This window comes from Drosophila montana, unplaced genomic scaffold (genome assembly GCF_035044405.1).
Source record: "Drosophila montana isolate Dmon_TW-CO22-7 unplaced genomic scaffold, ASM3504440v1 contig_1964_1, whole genome shotgun sequence".
NCBI lineage: Eukaryota > Metazoa > Arthropoda > Insecta > Diptera > Drosophilidae > Drosophila > Drosophila montana.
The window spans coordinates 75777-92405 of record NW_026996881.1 but is presented as its reverse complement, the minus strand read 5'-3'; the positions used below and the strand labels follow the sequence as shown (position 1 = coordinate 92405).

The window sequence follows — 16629 nt, the reverse complement described above, 5'->3', positions numbered from 1 at the left end:
AAAATGCACAGGTCCAAACCAAACGAAAATACTTTAATCATTATGAAAAAGCAGCTCTTGCCTTGCCTATTCTTAGCTACCCACAAATAAAGTAATATTTAAGCTTAATTTTTGGCAGGAAAATCCAGATCAACTGCCACAGAAGCAGGGCACCGAATTGAAGCTCGTACAAATTCCCAACAATGATCAAATGCTGCCCAAGCAGGTCAGCTATGCGATGGGCATGGGAATGGCGGGAACTGGACAGCCAGTGATTAACTATACGCAGTTAATTTTCCATCCGAAGAAGTTTTTCGCTTTGGGCTCTCCAATTGGCATGTTTGTGACCATACGCGGCATCGATAAACTTGGCCTCGACTTTCGGCTACCCACCTGTCCAGGGTTTTACAATATATTCCATCCCTTTGATCCAGTGGCGTATCGCATTGAAGCGCTGGTCAATCCAGACATGAAGGGCATCCGCCCGGTACTGATTCCACATCATAAAGGTCGCAAGCGCATGCATCTGGAACTAAAAGAGACAATGACGCGCGTTGGTGCGGACATAAAACAAAGATTCATGGACACTTTCAAAACCACATTAGACAGCGTCAATTTCTTGGCCACAGTCACCAAGGTCAAGAAGGAGGCCGAGGAGTCCCTGGAAAAGGAAATACACTCAGTAAGAGAAAAGCAAAGCAGCGTTGGTAACAAAACTAGAATTGGCTAACCAATTTAATAGAGCTCTTCGCAGGTATTCCAAGAGCCAATTGAAAGCCAGGATGAATTGTCAACGACAACCACTTCGACGAAAGGGCGTAATCGCACCGACTCCGAGTCCACGACAACATCAGATCCTGAATTCGTTGAGCTCGACTTTCCATTAGGCAAATTGAACGACTCGAAGCGCGTGGACTATGTGCTGCAGGAAGCGCCGCTGGAGTTCATCAACGAGTATATCTTCGCACTGAGCAGCCACGTTTGCTATTGGTGAGTGGTTCGTTTCATTTAGGTAAAGCTTATTTTTCGTTGTTCCTATAACAGGGGTTCAGAGGATACCATTCTTTTTGTGATGAAGGAAATCTATGCAGGTTTGGGCATCAGCACCGATAGCCAAGTGCCACAGCAGTCCATGACCATTGAGAGGCCCAGCTCACGAAATAGCAGTGCCAGTCAGTCGCTGTTGCCGATGTGAGTTGACATTTGGATACACTCTCTTAGACCGATTTAGTTTGTTGCATCCTATATTTACAAATACTTAGAGACAATTTATTTAACTATGTTATTTGTTAGCAAAATCATACAAAGAATTTTTAAAATGTGCAACTCTAACCTGGTTAATGGTTTTATGAAATTTAGAAGTCTTGCATTGTCAGAATAACGAACGAAAACAATCTGCAATTGAACGATGTTTCAAGAAAAACATTTCATGACTCTATATATTTACATACTGCATATCCACTCTGTGCTTTTATTCTTTTTTTGTAATATAACTTTGTAATATGTATGCTAATTAAATGTGTTTTTCTATTAATATCAAATAATAAAATTATGCAGCACAAGCAAATAAACTTTAGTTTTGAAATATCTTTTATCGATAATTTGGGCGTAGAATGTATATCGCGAAAATTGGTGGGTGGGTATGAAAAACAATCGAATGCAGGTTTTTTAGTGTTGAGCAAGATAATTACAATTGCTTTACTAATCGTAATCGATCGACCACCACAAATTATCGCTCGACTACCACCAATTCATTCATTACTTTCTATTTGTTGTAAATATTTATAATAAAAAATGCAATAATTTAGCGTAAAACCAATCCAAAATAGTCCATAATGAGGCATTAAAGTGTAAGCAAGGTTCTGTGCATGTTGGTTAACGCGAATAAAATCACATTTGTGTATTTTCTACATGTAAAGTGCGCGCACAAGGACGGACCCGAGCTGTCGTCAACATTGTCGTTTCGCTTTAATTTCCCAGTGCCAAAAAAGTCGAAAAGAGCTGCTGCTGCCCCAAGTGGTGTTGCGCGCGAAAAAAAGGGCAATACCTGGTTCAAGAACCATTAAGCAATAAAATCTGCAAAACGATGACGAAGGCGACTATGAAAATACAGCAGGTGAGCAGCAAAATAAGTGAGCAATTGGCCAACAACAATTTGCAGCGCTTCAGTGACTATCAAACGCCACTTGCTCGCTCGCCTGCCCAAATATGAATGTTTGTACATGCAAGAGTGAGAGTGTATTAGGCAGCTGTATGTCTGTTCTCGTTGTAATTGTTGCTGCTGTTGTTGTAGATGCAATGGTCAAAGCTTATCTGTTTGACGCTTTTGTATGTTTCAGCTATAAAATCCATTATATTTATGTATGGAAACGGAAATACTCACACAAAGCTCGGACAAAGCACAAACTGCAAGATTATAAAAATACATGCCAAACTAATACAGATATCGAAACTTCTCCGCCAAAGCTCACAGCCGAACAGAACGAACACAAAATGAGTTGGTTACGTACAAGTCCATTGCGTCAGAGTCTTACTCGCAATAGTGGCAGCTCTGGCAGCGGCAACTCTAGCGCTACAACAACGCTGCGTCAACGGCCCATAGACGCAGCCACAGACTGTGATCCGCGCGCTTGCTATGATAGCTTCTGCAAGCACTGGCAGCAGGCGCATGAAATAATTCAGCATCCGGGACCGCCCACTCATGATGATGTGCTGGGCGTGGTCTCGCATTTGGATTATATGGTAACGCTACTGTTAGTCGAGCTGCACCATTGCAATAAGGTCTCGCTGCCCACTGCTGACTCTGCGCCACCGGCAGCGCCCTGCTTGGAGTATCTACTCAGCGAGAATCTGCTGGACAAGCTGTACGAGTGGGCCAGCACAACCGGTCGCTATTCGAACGCCGTGCGTCTGGAGCAGCTGAAACTATATGAGCTGCTCGTAAGTCACTCGCGGCATCAGCTGCTGTGTCACGAGCCGTTTCTGCGGCCGCTGCTTAAGATTCTCGCCTCTAGCCAAGGCGAGATCTTTCCGCCCGATCTGGAGAAACGATTGGTGATCCTTCTCAATCAGCTGTGCGTGGTACTCATGCAGAATGTCCACCTGCTCGATCTATTCTTCTTCTCGGCTCAAACTCAGGTGCAGGAGCAAATACAAAACGGAAGCTTGGCAGCGCCCAAAAGTGGCACCACAACCAAGTTAGTTGCGAACCAGCTTAGCGCAGCTTTAGTAAATGTCGCACCCTCGCAATACACGATTTTTAACATTTATTTTATTTGATTTGCCTAGTTTCATCATCTTCTCGCTGCTCATACCGTACGTGCATCGCGAGGGCAGCTTGGGTCATCAGGCGCGCGATGCGCTGCTGCTGTGCATGGCGCTATCGCAGAAGAATTCCAACATCGGCCACTATATAGCACAATACTCGTCCATTTGCCCACTGCTGGTCACCGGCCTGGGCGGGCTCTACTCTCGCCTGCCAAATAGCATCGAGATAAGTTCCATTGACTGGCATCGCATCACGCCCGACGATGTCACCGAAATACCGGAACTGACACTGTTCATGAATGCGCTCGAATTCTGCAATGCGGTGGTACAAGTGGCGCACGAGATGATCAAACAGCAACTGCTGGACTTTATGTACCAAGGATTCATTGTGCCGGTGCTGGGGCCGGCCATACTGCAGGTGAGTCTCACTTTGAGTTGTGCTCTCACGTAAAAACTTGTCTTCGATGCATTTCTGTGGTGTTGGTTCCAAAATTGTCTCTTGTGCCTGTGTGTTTGCTTTTACTTATAAATTCTATTACTACGTTTATACGCGAGTCGTTAATGCAATATGTTTGCATTTTAAATACTTTTCTTTTGTAACTTGACGCATATTATTCGGCAAAACCCGTATAAAAAAATACTTTTTAAACGTCATAATATGACTATTAGAGCTGTTGTGGACTATTTTCTTGATGTTTATTTTAATTTAATTCCTAGCCAAGATATGAATATAGATCTTAAATACTCTCAATTATACAGTTTAATCTAATAATTTTCTTTTGATTTATCTTTTCAAAACAAAAAATAGGCCTTAAGATATAAACAACAAAATGTTTGTTTACATTTTAATACTCTTCGCGATTTCTTTGCGGCATAAACGTAGTATATAGTATGTGTGATATCCTTATTTCTTTTTGGGCCGACCCAAAGCTAACCAAAACACCTCGCCTCGAAATCTCGAAACAACTTTTTGCGCTCCAAATTGCAGACACTGAAGGGCAAACATTTTCAGACGAATATCGACTCACAAATTTCGGCCATGTCCTATCTGGATCTGATATTGCGATCCATAACTGAGCCTGGTCTTATGCGTGCCTTTGTCAAGTTTTTGCTGGATACGGAGAAGTTTGACGGTGAACGGATTTTAGATGCTCTCGTAGAGCGTCTTCATTCGCCGGATGCCAACTTGTGCATGGTGACCATGGCTTTGTTTGATACGCTGCTGGGCTTACACTGCGAGGATCTGATGTTGGAGCTCTTGCTGAAGTATTTGTTGCCTGGGAAGCACGTGCCCATATCGCATCGCCACAAGATCAACAAGATCGATCCATATCTGAACACAACCGAGTTCTTTTTGGATCTCACACCAGACGTGATGAAGCGCGCTCGTGACCTGGCTCGGCCCAAGAGCATACAGGACCAAGCGGACCCTGCAGCGGTAACGGCACCATCAGCCGTCATGCTGCCCAGTCTGCCCTCACCGGTCATGAGCAAGACGATTGGCGCGAACTGGAACTACTACGGCCACTACACTGGTGACAGTCTGTATGCCAATGTTCAGGCCTATCTATTTGAGGCTCATTCACGCATCGCCCAGTGCCAGCGCGACTGTTCCAAGTGGGCGAATAGCTATCGCTATCAGAAATGGCCCCGACAGGGCCAGACACGTGCTAATGCACATGCCCTTGAGCTGGCTAAGCAGTTTTTCAGCGAATTTGGCTCAGCAGCTCCGATGGCAGCAACAGTGGCCAGCGAATCGGGCGAGAAACAGCTAGATAGCTTGCAATCAATAGGCGAGTCCAGCGGCTATGAATCGTTCAAGTGGCGACCTGCGGATGAAGATGCTGAAGGCGGCATAGACGTGACCACAGCAACAGCTACAAGTGACACGGATCTGGAGCATAACAACAGCAGCAGCATCAGCAGTGGACGCCGCGATTCCTGGCGCGTCTCGCACAGTACTCGCAACGAGCTGTTGCTCACCGATTTGGATTTTTCGGAGGATTTGTTTGCGCAAGGGACCGTAAGCTTAGGTGAGTCACAGACGGACACTTTCATGGAATGTACCAATATTCGTATCTTTATATCGATTTTTTCAGGTCCTTTTCTGAATGCCATTTGGAGCAAACTGCAAACCTTCACGAGCAACTCGTTGTACGTCAATCTGCATTTAACCGGGCTAATCACGCGACTTGCCTGGTATCCACTGCCGCTCATCCATTCGCTGTTGCTGCGCTCCGACATTGCCATCACCTCGGACACGCCATCGTTCCATCAGGTGCTGCGCATGCTCAAGCAGCAAATTGATGCAGAGCTGCCGGTAGCTGAGAACTCGCTGGAGATTATCGATGTGGCGCGCTCCTATCTGATTGATCGCGAGTTCCGTTTGGTCAATGCGCGCAAGATTACCGACAACGCACCAATGCACCAGCAGCATCAGCAACATCAGCTGCAGCACACAACAAATCCCACACAGCAGCAACAGGCGCAGCAGCGGTCCACCTATGCGACGCTTTCGGCGGCAACGCCGGTGCAGGCTTCGCCCACCAGCGCCTACGATCCCTTTCGACGCAGCGATAACAAGCGTCGCAGCATTAGCAAGTCGATATCCAGCATGTTTAGCCGAAGATCCGCATCATCCACTGCGGCAACAAATACGAATACGGGTATGTGATGTCAAGGCACCCTTTAGATATAACAAAATTGCACTTTTGTTTCCTTTTTTTAAACGAACCAAACAAATTCACAAGAAAACAAAACGCAGCAGCGGATGTTGGACTAAAGCCGGTTTTGGGATCTTAACCATCAAATTCACACACACTCACAAATTCACCCACATTTTAGAACATTTTTTAAAATACACTGATTCCAATGGCCGGAGGATTTGTATCTGAATGTCATTTGTGCTTCACACATCTTTAACGCTTGCCAGAAACATATATTCTTGATTTTAAGTGTCAATAACCGAGTCAATAAACGGAACGGTTATCCGTGCTCCTGTCGATTTCTATGAATCGTGCTCCGCTGACTGTTTTCTGCTGCAAATCAAGATTCCTGCTTAAAAGATTGCGTTGTGTGGCTGATAGTTTTATTGTAAACAACTATTTTGTACGAAGGAAAATAAGTATTATATATATATGTGTGTGTGGCTGTGTGTATGTTTGTGTGTGTGGGCGTGTGTGTGTTGGTGTACGCATGGATGTATGTATGCATCTATGAATATATATACACATGCAAGTTTGTTTTCTAATACCTAATTTGGCGTTGTGCTGCAAATTTAAATAAAACGAATTTCTACCAAGTGCTCTCCTCCTCGATTCTCAAGAATTCAAGTAGGCTCTGCAGTTACCATGCTTAGCTAGCAGTTTATCATGCTTAGCTAGTAGTGTAGTGATTTTTTTGGTAATTTTTTTTTTTTGTGAATTTTTTTTTGTGATTTTTTTTTTTTGTGAATTTTTTTTGTGATTTTTTTGTTTTTTTTTTTTGTGTGGATGTATGTACATTTACAAACATGTGCATATTTATGTAAGTACATACGTGTGTATGTACGTGTGTGTATATATGTATGTGTTTATGAATGTATGTACATATATGTGTGTATTTATGTACGTATATGTATGTGTGTGTATGTATGTGTGTGTATGTATGTATGAATGTATGCATTTTTGCATAAAACAAACAAACATGCATACGTAAATATACAAACATGCACACATATATATGCAGACATGCACACAAACGTATATGTACGTATGCATGTATTTATATATGTAAAAATGCATACATGCATGTATATATGTGTATGTATGTGCATATATATGTATGTACATATATGCATGCGTGCATGTTTGCATATATACAAAACTAACATGCATACATGTATATACAAAAAAAAACGTAGCCCAAAAAATCAAAAAAGTTTCATACAAATGTTTTCGCGATTTTTCCACACATGCGGGTGGAATTTCCCGTAACCCCGCCCTAACGTACACCTGCATCACATAAGGTAACTACAGTGAAAATTTCAGCTTCCTAGCTCTTATGGCTTGGGCTATGCATTGATCACCAGTCAATCAGTCGGGTCGAACAGTTTTATATATAGAGATAGGTGTGCACGCTTATGTAATCCCCGAATATGAAAATGCAAATTTTGTATTTCTATTTGATTTTCTTTCAAAGATACCAGAGTTAAATGTATCTTATATTAAATGACTCATATGACAATAATGCTGGCCAGTGGAATCCAGTCTATTACACTACACAACACACGTAGATTTTGTACAATGTCTGCAGACGTCGTTGCTTATAATCAATATGTCTCTCTTTTTCTTTATTGTTTTTTTTTTATCGATATGAAAAATTTTCCACTACGAAAATCTTAGCTTCATCTGGCTTATCACAAATTTACGCATTCTTCACCGGTAAATATTTCACGCTTAAGTAAAAGTTCTATAAATATATATATAATAATATTACCCGTAAACCAACCCAACTAAAAACCAAAAATAAATACATTGTTGTTAGCTATTTAAGCTGTCTAGTATATTGTCCACTCCTGTAGCTTTGTACATATATTGCTCTAACGTTCCCACTTTTATAACTATTTTTACCATTTCTCGTTGTGTTGTTGTTGTTGCTGTTGCAGTTTAACCCATTAAGCGACTTTTTCATTCGAGTCACAACTGATCCAAGATCAATTTTACAGGCGCAGCATCCACGCTGGTGGGTGGCAATAACGGAGAGGTGAGTGCACGCGGCGCCGCACAAGAGCAATCGAGAGGAAACACCTGTGAGACGAGTCTGAGCACCGCGCCACGTCAAGAGGCACAAACGGCCATCACAAACAGCAACACCAACAGCTCAATTGGTGGCTCCACGCAAACATTATCAGCGACACACTCGTCGAGCACATTACACGGCGTGGAGAGTGGTTTACAAACGGGCAGCTTTAACTCGGAGCCAGTGTCCCTGGATTCGGTTGCCTCCATGGGAATTATAGCCAACACCAGCGGCACAGAGCGATCACGTGATTTGGCCTTGTGTGCCGTACTGATGGACGAGTGGCTAAAGGAGCTGGCCGCAATTGCGCTGGAGCAGAGCGTTGTGCTGGTCACAGAGCAATTGCTTTGACAACGGACAGGCAGTTATGCAATACACAATGGTTATCTGATTTGTTGGCGTTTATTTATTTAACCAGTTCAATTATTTTTAAATTAAACCTATTATTTTCTGTTAAATTATCAATATTGTGTTAGTGTATATGTGTAATTTTAACCAATTCGTACGAACAAACTCGCACTTTTGAACAGATTTACCGCAAAAAAAAACACTCGTTACTCTATTTAGTCTATAAGGTTAAAGTTGTTAAAAAATCGTTGCTAGCTGACAAACAGACAATTTTAAAGTGTTCAAATGTAAAAAATTATTCTAATTACAAGCAATAGGCATCTACATATTATATATTCACCTAAATATATATATATATACATAAATCAAAAAAGAAGAGTAACCAAGAGAGAATTATACACCACAACATACCATTTAAATATGTATACATATGTCTATTTTTGCAATATATATTTTATGCTTTTATGTATATACGACATGAAATTATGAACTTTTTAAATAACATAAAAGTATTAACTTGGTCCAATAATTATAAACCATAAATTCAACTGTAAAGAGTTCAATTCTTGGCACATTAATACATCTGTGCATAACATTTTTCATTTAAAATTTTGAGTTTGGGCGCCAATAAAATTTTTTTAGTCCGGTAACACTGTTTGCGCCTGCATAATGTCGATAGCTAAGCCAGTGTTGTAAAAGACACTCGTTGGCTTCTTCTGATTAGATTGTGAAATAACTCGAGAAGTAAATAAATTGATATAAGCGCAAATACAAACACACGTGCAGTATAAACATGCAGAAAATGCTGGGCAGGTTGCAGGCTAACGTGTTACGGCCAAATGGCACAGCACTAGCATTCGTTATACGACGACAGGCATCAACAACCGCAGCGGCTGCTAAGCCAGCAGCAACAAATCTAGCGAACACATCAAAAGGTAACAGCCAAAATGATATATCCTTTTAAGAGTTGATTTATTGATTGTTTTGCCAGAATTTCGTGAGCGTCAGGTGCGTTTCAATATCAAGAACGATCAAACAGATGGGCGACCCCTATATTTGGATGCACAGGCCACAACGCCAATGGATCCGCGCGTCTTGGACGCAATGCTACCTTATTTGACCAATCAGTTTGGTAATCCGCACTCGCGCACACACGCCTATGGCTGGGAATCAGAGCTGGCTATGGAGAAAGGTCGCGACCAGGTCGCAAAACTAATTGGCGCCGATCCTAAGGAGATCATCTTTACTTCCGGCGCAACAGAATCTAACAATATTGCAGTCAAAGGAGTAGCACGTTTCTATGGTACCAACAAGAAGCATGTGATCACAACACAGACCGAACACAAGTGTGTGCTGGACTCGTGCCGAGCACTGGAGAACGAGGGCTTTCGGGTTACATATTTGCCGGTTCAGACCAATGGAATTATTGAACTGCAGCAGCTGGAGGAGGCAATGACACCTGACACATCCCTCGTTTCCATTATGACAGTCAATAATGAAATTGGCGTGCAGCAGCCAATTTTTGAGATTGGCAAGATGTGCCGCTCACGCAAAATTTTCTTTCATACGGATGCGGCACAGGCCGTGGGAAAAATACCCTTAGATGTGAATACAATGAATATTGATCTAATGTCAATATCGGGGCACAAAATTTATGGTCCCAAAGGCGTAGGCGCTTTGTACGTAAGACGACGACCACGCGTGCGTCTCGAGCCTATACAGAGTGGAGGTGGTCAGGAGCGTGGCTTGCGCAGCGGCACCGTCCCCGCCCCTTTGGTTGTGGGTCTGGGCGCAGCGGCCGAGTTGTCAATGCAAGAGATGGACTACGATAAGAAGTGGGTCGATTTTCTGTCCAAGCGCTTGATGGACACATTAACGACAGCTCTGCCACATGTGATACGCAATGGCGATCCGGTACACACATACAGCGGTTGCCTAAATTTGTCTTTTGCCTACGTCGAGGGCGAATCGCTGCTGATGGCACTGAAGGATGTTGCGCTCAGCAGTGGCTCTGCTTGCACTTCAGCATCGCTGGAGCCGTCGTATGTGCTGCGCGCCATTGGTGCAGATGAGGATCTGGCGCACAGCTCCATTCGCTTCGGCATAGGTCGTTTCACCACCGTTGAGGAGGTCGACTATACAGCCAACAAGTGCATCAAACATGTGGAGCGACTGCGCGAAATGTCGCCACTGTGGGAAATGGTGCAGGAGGGTATTGATATAAAGACCATAATATGGTCACAGCACTAGGTCCCCACACATGTTTATTGTTGCAGTTGCAGTTTAAGCAAATAATTTAAATACATTGCACGTTCGACGCAATTGAAAAGTATTTGTTTAATTTTATTTTGTACACAGAAACCACTTAAAATAAGCTTAAGCTGAACTAGGCGTCAAGTTAAGGTGAACGCAAAGTGCAAATGCTAAATAGTAATTAGCATTGCTGTACGAATGGACAAAGTACTGCGGCTGCTTCCAACAGGGGATCAAAGTTCAGTTGGCTTTCTTTTTGGCGTCGCCTCCCAAAATCTTGCGACGCAGCGCAAACATATGCAGGTACAACTGCGGGAAGATGGGAATGTAGCCCAGCATGACAATCCAGAGAAGAGCGTAGTAGGAGAAAGTGGCATTCCATTTATTGGGCATCTCCAAGCTCCAGACGCTGTGCTCCTTGGCATATCGCTGTGCCCACCAGAAGCACAAGAGTTCGCCAGTCACACCAATCGGATAGAGCGCAATGAATGTGGTGTATCTCAAGAAGACCACAATCTTTGGCACCACTTTGATAATGTTTAGGGCATAGAAACCATAGCGAATGATCTCTGTGACGGCCCAGGCGAAGAGCGCAATGGGCAGGCCGGGCGACACCTTGCCCGTTGGTGTGGCCATAACAACGCCAACGACAACCATCATCCGGCTAAACACTTGGAAGGTGGTGACCACAGGATTTGATTTAACCAACCCAAATACCGCATTCAGGATCTCCACAAATGCGGCATTCTGGAATATGATGACGGCAACACGCGTGTAATCCCAAAGCGTTATCTGTGCACGAAACTGGGGACCCTGCAGCACATAGTAGTTGATCAGCTGATACAGGATGTAGCTCCAGCCGCCCACTTGCACGGCATTGTAAGCAAACAGGTAAAGTTTGGTCAAAGACGACGGCTCTTTCGAAGCCGCTTTGCTCGGTTTGCCTGCTACCTTTCCGGACATTCTCAACTGTCTGTGAACTTTCACCCTGCCAGCAGCGTATTACATATGCTTTAAATTGACTAATCGCTATAACGCAACAGTGCGATATCTGTCCGCTACAACTGATAGCCCCACTTTCACCTGACGCTGCGATAGAAGTTGTTTTTTGTATTTTTTACCAAACGAAGTCCGTCACAACTATCGATATCTTTATATCGATAAGCAGACACGCATACACACACATACTGCATTGCCGTATTGCTTATGCTACCGGCGAGGTGAGAACTCTTTCTTCAATTCAGATTGATAATAACGAATTGATAATCGATAGACAATGTTAACAACATCTGTTCTGTTATTGTACGATTTTGGCTGCATTGGTTAACAGCTGTTTAATTTTATTTCGAACGTCGTATTTATTAATGTTTATATCTTAACCTAGGCGCAATATAGTGAAACCTATTTTGTTTCACTCCAAATCTCAACAATATTTTCTCCTTTAATAGTAGAATAAAAGAATTAATTACCAGAAAAAAATTAGTGCGCGTTCGTAATAAGATTTCAGCAAATGTTAAATTCTCGAATTGTTAACAGCTGCTTGTCATGTGTTGTTGCTAGGCGTTGCTGTTCGCCTGCTGAAAACCGAACCGAAAACCGAACGTGTCTGAAAAGTCTGGCACGGTCTGTGCACATGGGTCGGACATACACCTGCCAGCACATGTGGGGCAATTCTTTCCCCTTTTGCTTTGCTCAATTGTCGCTGTGCTGCCGGTCTTAAAGCTTCAGACTTTTATGCTGATCACGGGGCTTGCATTACCCGCCGCAAAATATCCCATAAGTTGTAGCTGGGCAAAGGTGCTGACTAATTTATAGTTAGTGGAAGATATTAATAGATAAAAAAAAATTCAGCATTTATGTTTAAGTATGTATGTATATGCATACGTAAATATGTACAACATTGGCTCTACATGCCGAGCTTTGTGCGCAATGGCAGTTTTATAATCAACACGTGCTGTGTGGGCGGAGGCCTAACAACCACGCCTACCGTCAAATTAATTTGCAAGAACAGTTCTCCAGGCCCAGCGCTATTATCATCAGCTGCCTTATCAACAACTGGCGTCGACTGGTCGACCGAGGGTTGCGACGTGGTGACGGGCGATTCAATTGGACTAGTTTAGACAGCGCCCACAAAAAGGCCGATTGGACAAAGCAGGAAAAACGAGACCCCGCCAAAAGTGAATTCCCTCTTTTTTACCAAGCGACCAGCAAAAATAGCTAAACGATATCTCATCACTTTTAACACTGGTGGAGAAGGTGCGGCCAAGTTGTGTGTGCGAACGAGATGGCAGCTGTTACAGTGGCAGGGGTTTGGTTCAATTGCCATGCGACTGGTCGTCAGTGTATGTGTATCTGTGCCTGCACTGTGATTGTATGTGTGCTTGAATGTTTGCCTGCTGAGTGAGTGTTGCTGTTTGCTCTTTTTCCGAGTGCAGTGATAAGTAACAGTAGTCTTAAGCGATTATTACTGGCAGTTAGGCAAATTGTTTGCAATACGAACTGAGTTGCAGCTTAGCTGTCACTTTTGTTGCAAGGCAACTCAAACAGGTGTTGCCCCTTATGGATAATACTTGTATGTACATATGTACATTCATTGTATATTGAATATTTGTATGCTGTCATGTTTTTTTATTAATTGGGGGCTTGTCTAGCGACACGGCAATATCATTTGCAGTTCTCGCTAACGTACCACAGATGGCGCTGTGGCAAATTGCCAATTTCCCTGGCCAAGCTCGGCAATTACATTCAACAAACAGGCTGAATACGCCCCCAAATGCGCCCGGCCATGCCCCCAGCAACTTGCTAAGCGTCACAAAAAAAAACCTCTGCAGGCAATAGCAATAACAAAGACATACATTCACACATGCATACGTACATATATAGGCATATACATATGTACAGACATGTGTACACACTTGGTAGGAAAGCAACAGCGACATGTTTGTTTGAAATTCTAACGCAAACAACAGAGCTCTTCACCCCCCTCGGCACACAGACACACACGTTGCAGCAGTCGCACGAACATTTTGCGCAAATTTGAGTAGTCATTTTGTTTGTTCACATCACAGGCCAACAGAAATGACGCCAACAATTGCGATTGCGACTACACAACTACAACTATAAATGACGGAACGGTTAGATAGCTGTGGTTGTGGCTGTGGCTGTGGCTGTGGCTGACGCGGTTGCTGTGCTGTGCCTGCTCTATGTACAATGTCTATGGGGGACTGGCTTCTGACTAGTCGAATTGAAATTGATTGTAATGGCGCCTTATAATCATGGCCCCCGGCAGCGGAAGCGACACATCGGGTGCCCCGGACATTTTGTTTTGTGCCCGTCATTTTGCTTATTGCACAAAAGTTAGCTAGGCTCGCAGCAAACCTGAGCAGTGGGCTGGCGACTTAAATGCCGCCGGGCGCACGCGGCAACTACAACTACCTAACCACTAGCGTTCAACTAGCAGCCGCCGCCGCAACACACAAAGACAACTAACAACAAACAAACAAAGCAAAAAACATCTATTATTGTGGGCGTTCAACGTTTTCCCACATGCATTCTAACAGGCAAACAGCACGCCCAGTTGGAGATCGTTGTCACCGCTGCGTGCCCCAACAAAAAGATAAAAGTCTGGCAACGCACACACATCCGAGTACACGTGAGTATGTATGCCTTGCATAAGTACATGTACATACATACATACATATTTATTTTAGTATACGTATGTATGCATGTGCGTGATTGTGAAGAAGCTGCCAACAACCAGAACCAGTTTGTGTGCGTGTGCTGTTGTTGGAGCTGGTCCAACACTCTTCTGTATGTGGTCAGCGTGTGGTCAGCACTTGATGGTTGGCTTGACTTTTTTTTTTTTTTTAGAAAAAATACACCCTACTGCAACCGTGGAATCGCCTACCAGGCGCTATGTATAAACATATGAGTAGAAAGACAATTATCTCTTAATTTAGAAAAATATACAAATCATAGTATTAGTATGCGGATAATACCGTACAAAGTACAAAGAACCACTGAGATCAATCCAGTAGATGGTGATGTTGTTTCCATATTTTCTATTTGAAGATAATTAAAGGGATATCTAACATAGAAGAAACGATCTAGTTATTCCCTTGGAGAGGGTATTATATTTTTGTCATGAAATGTGTAACGCGTAGAAGGAAATATCTGCGACCGAGTCGATATACCCATCTATGTCAGTATATATCTATGCAAACTAGTCTGTCTATTTAAAAGTTGTCGTCATGATCGGGGGGTCGAAAACTAAGTTCTTTTAGAAAAAACATTTTAGTATATATGAGGAAAATCTTATAAAGATATTACTACTATATCGTACAGCTCTTTAGAAAAAACGAGTTGTTGAAAGGCAAATTTTTCTGATAAGATATTTATACTAATGATACCTTCACTAAAATGAACAATTACCAGCTTTACGATCTTCAAGGGTATTTAATCCGCGACTTGCAGAAGATAGCCTTTCGCTCTTGTTATAGTTTTATATTAATCTTTATTGAATATGTTGATTTTTTTCATATTTAAACTACACTGTACCTAAAGATATTCTTTAAATCAAAAATTATAAATATTAAATATAATTCTGAATTGAGATCAGATCAGATTTAATGTGTTAAAAATATTCAATTAATAGGTAAAATAAATAGATAAGGAGTACAAGAATTTGTACACAAGTACTTGTTTGTACGCAAGTATACCCTTCGACTCAAACTTGTAATCATGTTCGATAATCAGCACGCCCAAGTGCCGTCCACGTCCGTGTCCGTGTCCAAGGGAGCTGCTCGCTCTGCCTCTGATTTACGCTGCTGCCGATTGTTGCCGTTGGGGGCCATGGTGTGCTACTTGTTGCTCAGTTGTGTGCGCCTGTTCCCCAAACTGGATTTTGGGGCCTGACTGACCGCACAATTAAAACGGGACGGACATGCATACTGTGTATGCATATTATACATATACATATACATACATATGTATGTATATGTATCTGCGGTCGTTGACACTCGTGATTTTTGTGTCGAAGCACAAGCAAAACGGCAACAAACTCAGCGGCACGTGCTGGGCGTGGTTAATCGCAGCGAGTAACCTTAACCTTAGCTTCCAAAAAAGCTCAAATCACAACCTGTGCTATGAGGCGCCCAAAGTGCAGAGCAAGTGGCTGCGGCCGCCAAAATGCGTTGGCTGCCCCCCAAAAAAACAACAAAAAAAAAACCAGCGTAGAGTTCATTTAAATTGGCTGCCACGCATCGAGTGAATCGTACGAGCAGCTCACCCGGCAAACGGCGAACACACAACGAAAACTTGTTCCGTGAATTTCAATGCCAGCCCGACGAAATGATATTAGCTGCTTATGTCATCATCAACTTTGTGCTCGTCTGGCCCGGCAAAGCGTTTGCGAAATTTTGCGGTGACCCACTGACAACAGAAAATGTTTGCGAAATTTCGCGATTCGCGCAAAATCCTTGGATTTCAAGGTGCGTCCTTCACTTGGCAATGAGAACGGCCTCAGATTACGGTCAAGGCAATAGCAAGTAAGCCAAACGAGAACGAGAACGAGTCGTTAGCCTTGTGCTCTGACGAATGCGGTACACGAAACTGAGGTGCGGCATACAGGCAATATAGAACCATATAAAAGAGTGTATAATAAATAATGGCTATGAGTATGATTGGGAAGGTAAAATCCAGAATATCTCAAAGAGTGAATTAAGTGCGAAGTTAAATAGTCAAAAATGCAAGCCAGTTAAAGGTCTCAAATGCCGCGAGAATCCATGTAGGAGAGTGTGTACACACAAACATACATACATACATATATCGTTATATCTTGTTGCCGAGTAGTAGGGCCCAAGGTTTCACTCGGTTACGGATACAGAAAACAACACATGCCAATATACGCAAGCACAAACAAATAAGCATATTATTATTGTTCTGGGCTGTGTCTGTTGTGTACGGCGTTTTCTGGCCGCCTAATGAAAATGTTGCTGTTCTTGT

At 43.0% G+C, this 16629-nt stretch overlaps 4 protein-coding genes across 8 annotated transcripts in view; 3 read left to right on the top strand and 1 right to left on the bottom strand.

Moving 5' to 3' along the window:
* The window catches only part of PAPLA1 (Phosphatidic Acid Phospholipase A1), a 28505-nt gene extending 27008 nt beyond the window's left edge, over positions 1–1497 (top strand). The window contains exons 6-8 of the mRNA XM_064679160.1: positions 119–661; positions 722–969; positions 1024–1497. Of these exons, the coding sequence (XP_064535230.1) occupies positions 119–661; positions 722–969; positions 1024–1174 (942 nt within the window). The 3' untranslated portion in view covers positions 1175–1497. The remainder of the gene's footprint in view (positions 1–118; positions 662–721; positions 970–1023) is intronic.
* Positions 1498–1702: 205 nt separating this feature from the next.
* On the top strand, positions 1703–8729 carry LOC135426120 (FHIP family protein GJ17503). 5 transcript variants are annotated; one of them, XM_064679113.1, is made up of 8 exons: positions 1703–1829; positions 1899–2095; positions 2319–3176; positions 3268–3664; positions 4235–5279; positions 5346–5912; positions 7629–7667; positions 7952–8729. In XM_064679113.1, the coding sequence occupies exons 3-8, from the start codon at positions 2473–2475 to the stop codon at positions 8374–8376; spliced, it is 3177 nt and encodes a 1058-aa protein (XP_064535183.1). In that variant the 5' UTR covers positions 1703–1829; positions 1899–2095; positions 2319–2472; the 3' UTR covers positions 8377–8729. The 5 variants fall into 5 exon arrangements, with proteins under 5 accessions (XP_064535183.1, XP_064535185.1, XP_064535182.1 ...); XM_064679115.1 differs by having other exon boundaries at positions 1714–2095; positions 4259–5279; XM_064679112.1 differs by having other exon boundaries at positions 1714–2095.
* A 340-nt stretch (positions 8730–9069) lies between these two features.
* Positions 9070–10705, top strand: Nfs1 (Nfs1 cysteine desulfurase). Its single transcript, XM_064679118.1, has 2 exons — positions 9070–9308; positions 9365–10705. The coding sequence occupies exons 1-2, from the start codon at positions 9167–9169 to the stop codon at positions 10621–10623; spliced, it is 1401 nt and encodes a 466-aa protein (XP_064535188.1). The 5' UTR covers positions 9070–9166; the 3' UTR covers positions 10624–10705.
* On the bottom strand, positions 10696–11732 carry Hacd1 (3-hydroxyacyl-CoA dehydratase 1). The gene has a single exon (XM_064679121.1). It carries the CDS (start codon positions 11587–11589, stop codon positions 10867–10869), a length of 723 nt encoding a protein of 240 aa, XP_064535191.1. The 5' UTR covers positions 11590–11732; the 3' UTR covers positions 10696–10866.
* Between the last annotated feature and the right edge of the window lie 4897 nt (positions 11733–16629).

What these genes read in the sequence shown, in the direction of transcription:
- LOC135426120 (XM_064679113.1), top strand. Translation starts at nt 2,473, where the DNA reads ATGAGTTGGTTACGTACAAGTCCATTGCGTCAGAGTCTTACTCGCAAT. An exon ending in GCAAGGGACCGTAAGCTTAG is followed by an intron (nt 5,280 to 5,345) that starts GTGAGTCACAGA and finishes CGATTTTTTCAG; the next exon opens with GTCCTTTTCTGAATGCCATT. An exon ending in GGCAACAAATACGAATACGG is followed by an intron (nt 5,913 to 7,628) that starts GTATGTGATGTC and finishes CGAAAATCTTAG; the next exon opens with CTTCATCTGGCTTATCACAA.
- Nfs1 (XM_064679118.1), top strand. Translation starts at nt 9,167, where the DNA reads ATGCAGAAAATGCTGGGCAGGTTGCAGGCTAACGTGTTACGGCCAAAT. An exon ending in TCTAGCGAACACATCAAAAG is followed by an intron (nt 9,309 to 9,364) that starts GTAACAGCCAAA and finishes TTGTTTTGCCAG; the next exon opens with AATTTCGTGAGCGTCAGGTG.
- Hacd1 (XM_064679121.1), bottom strand. Translation starts at nt 11,589, where the DNA reads ATGTCCGGAAAGGTAGCAGGCAAACCGAGCAAAGCGGCTTCGAAAGAG.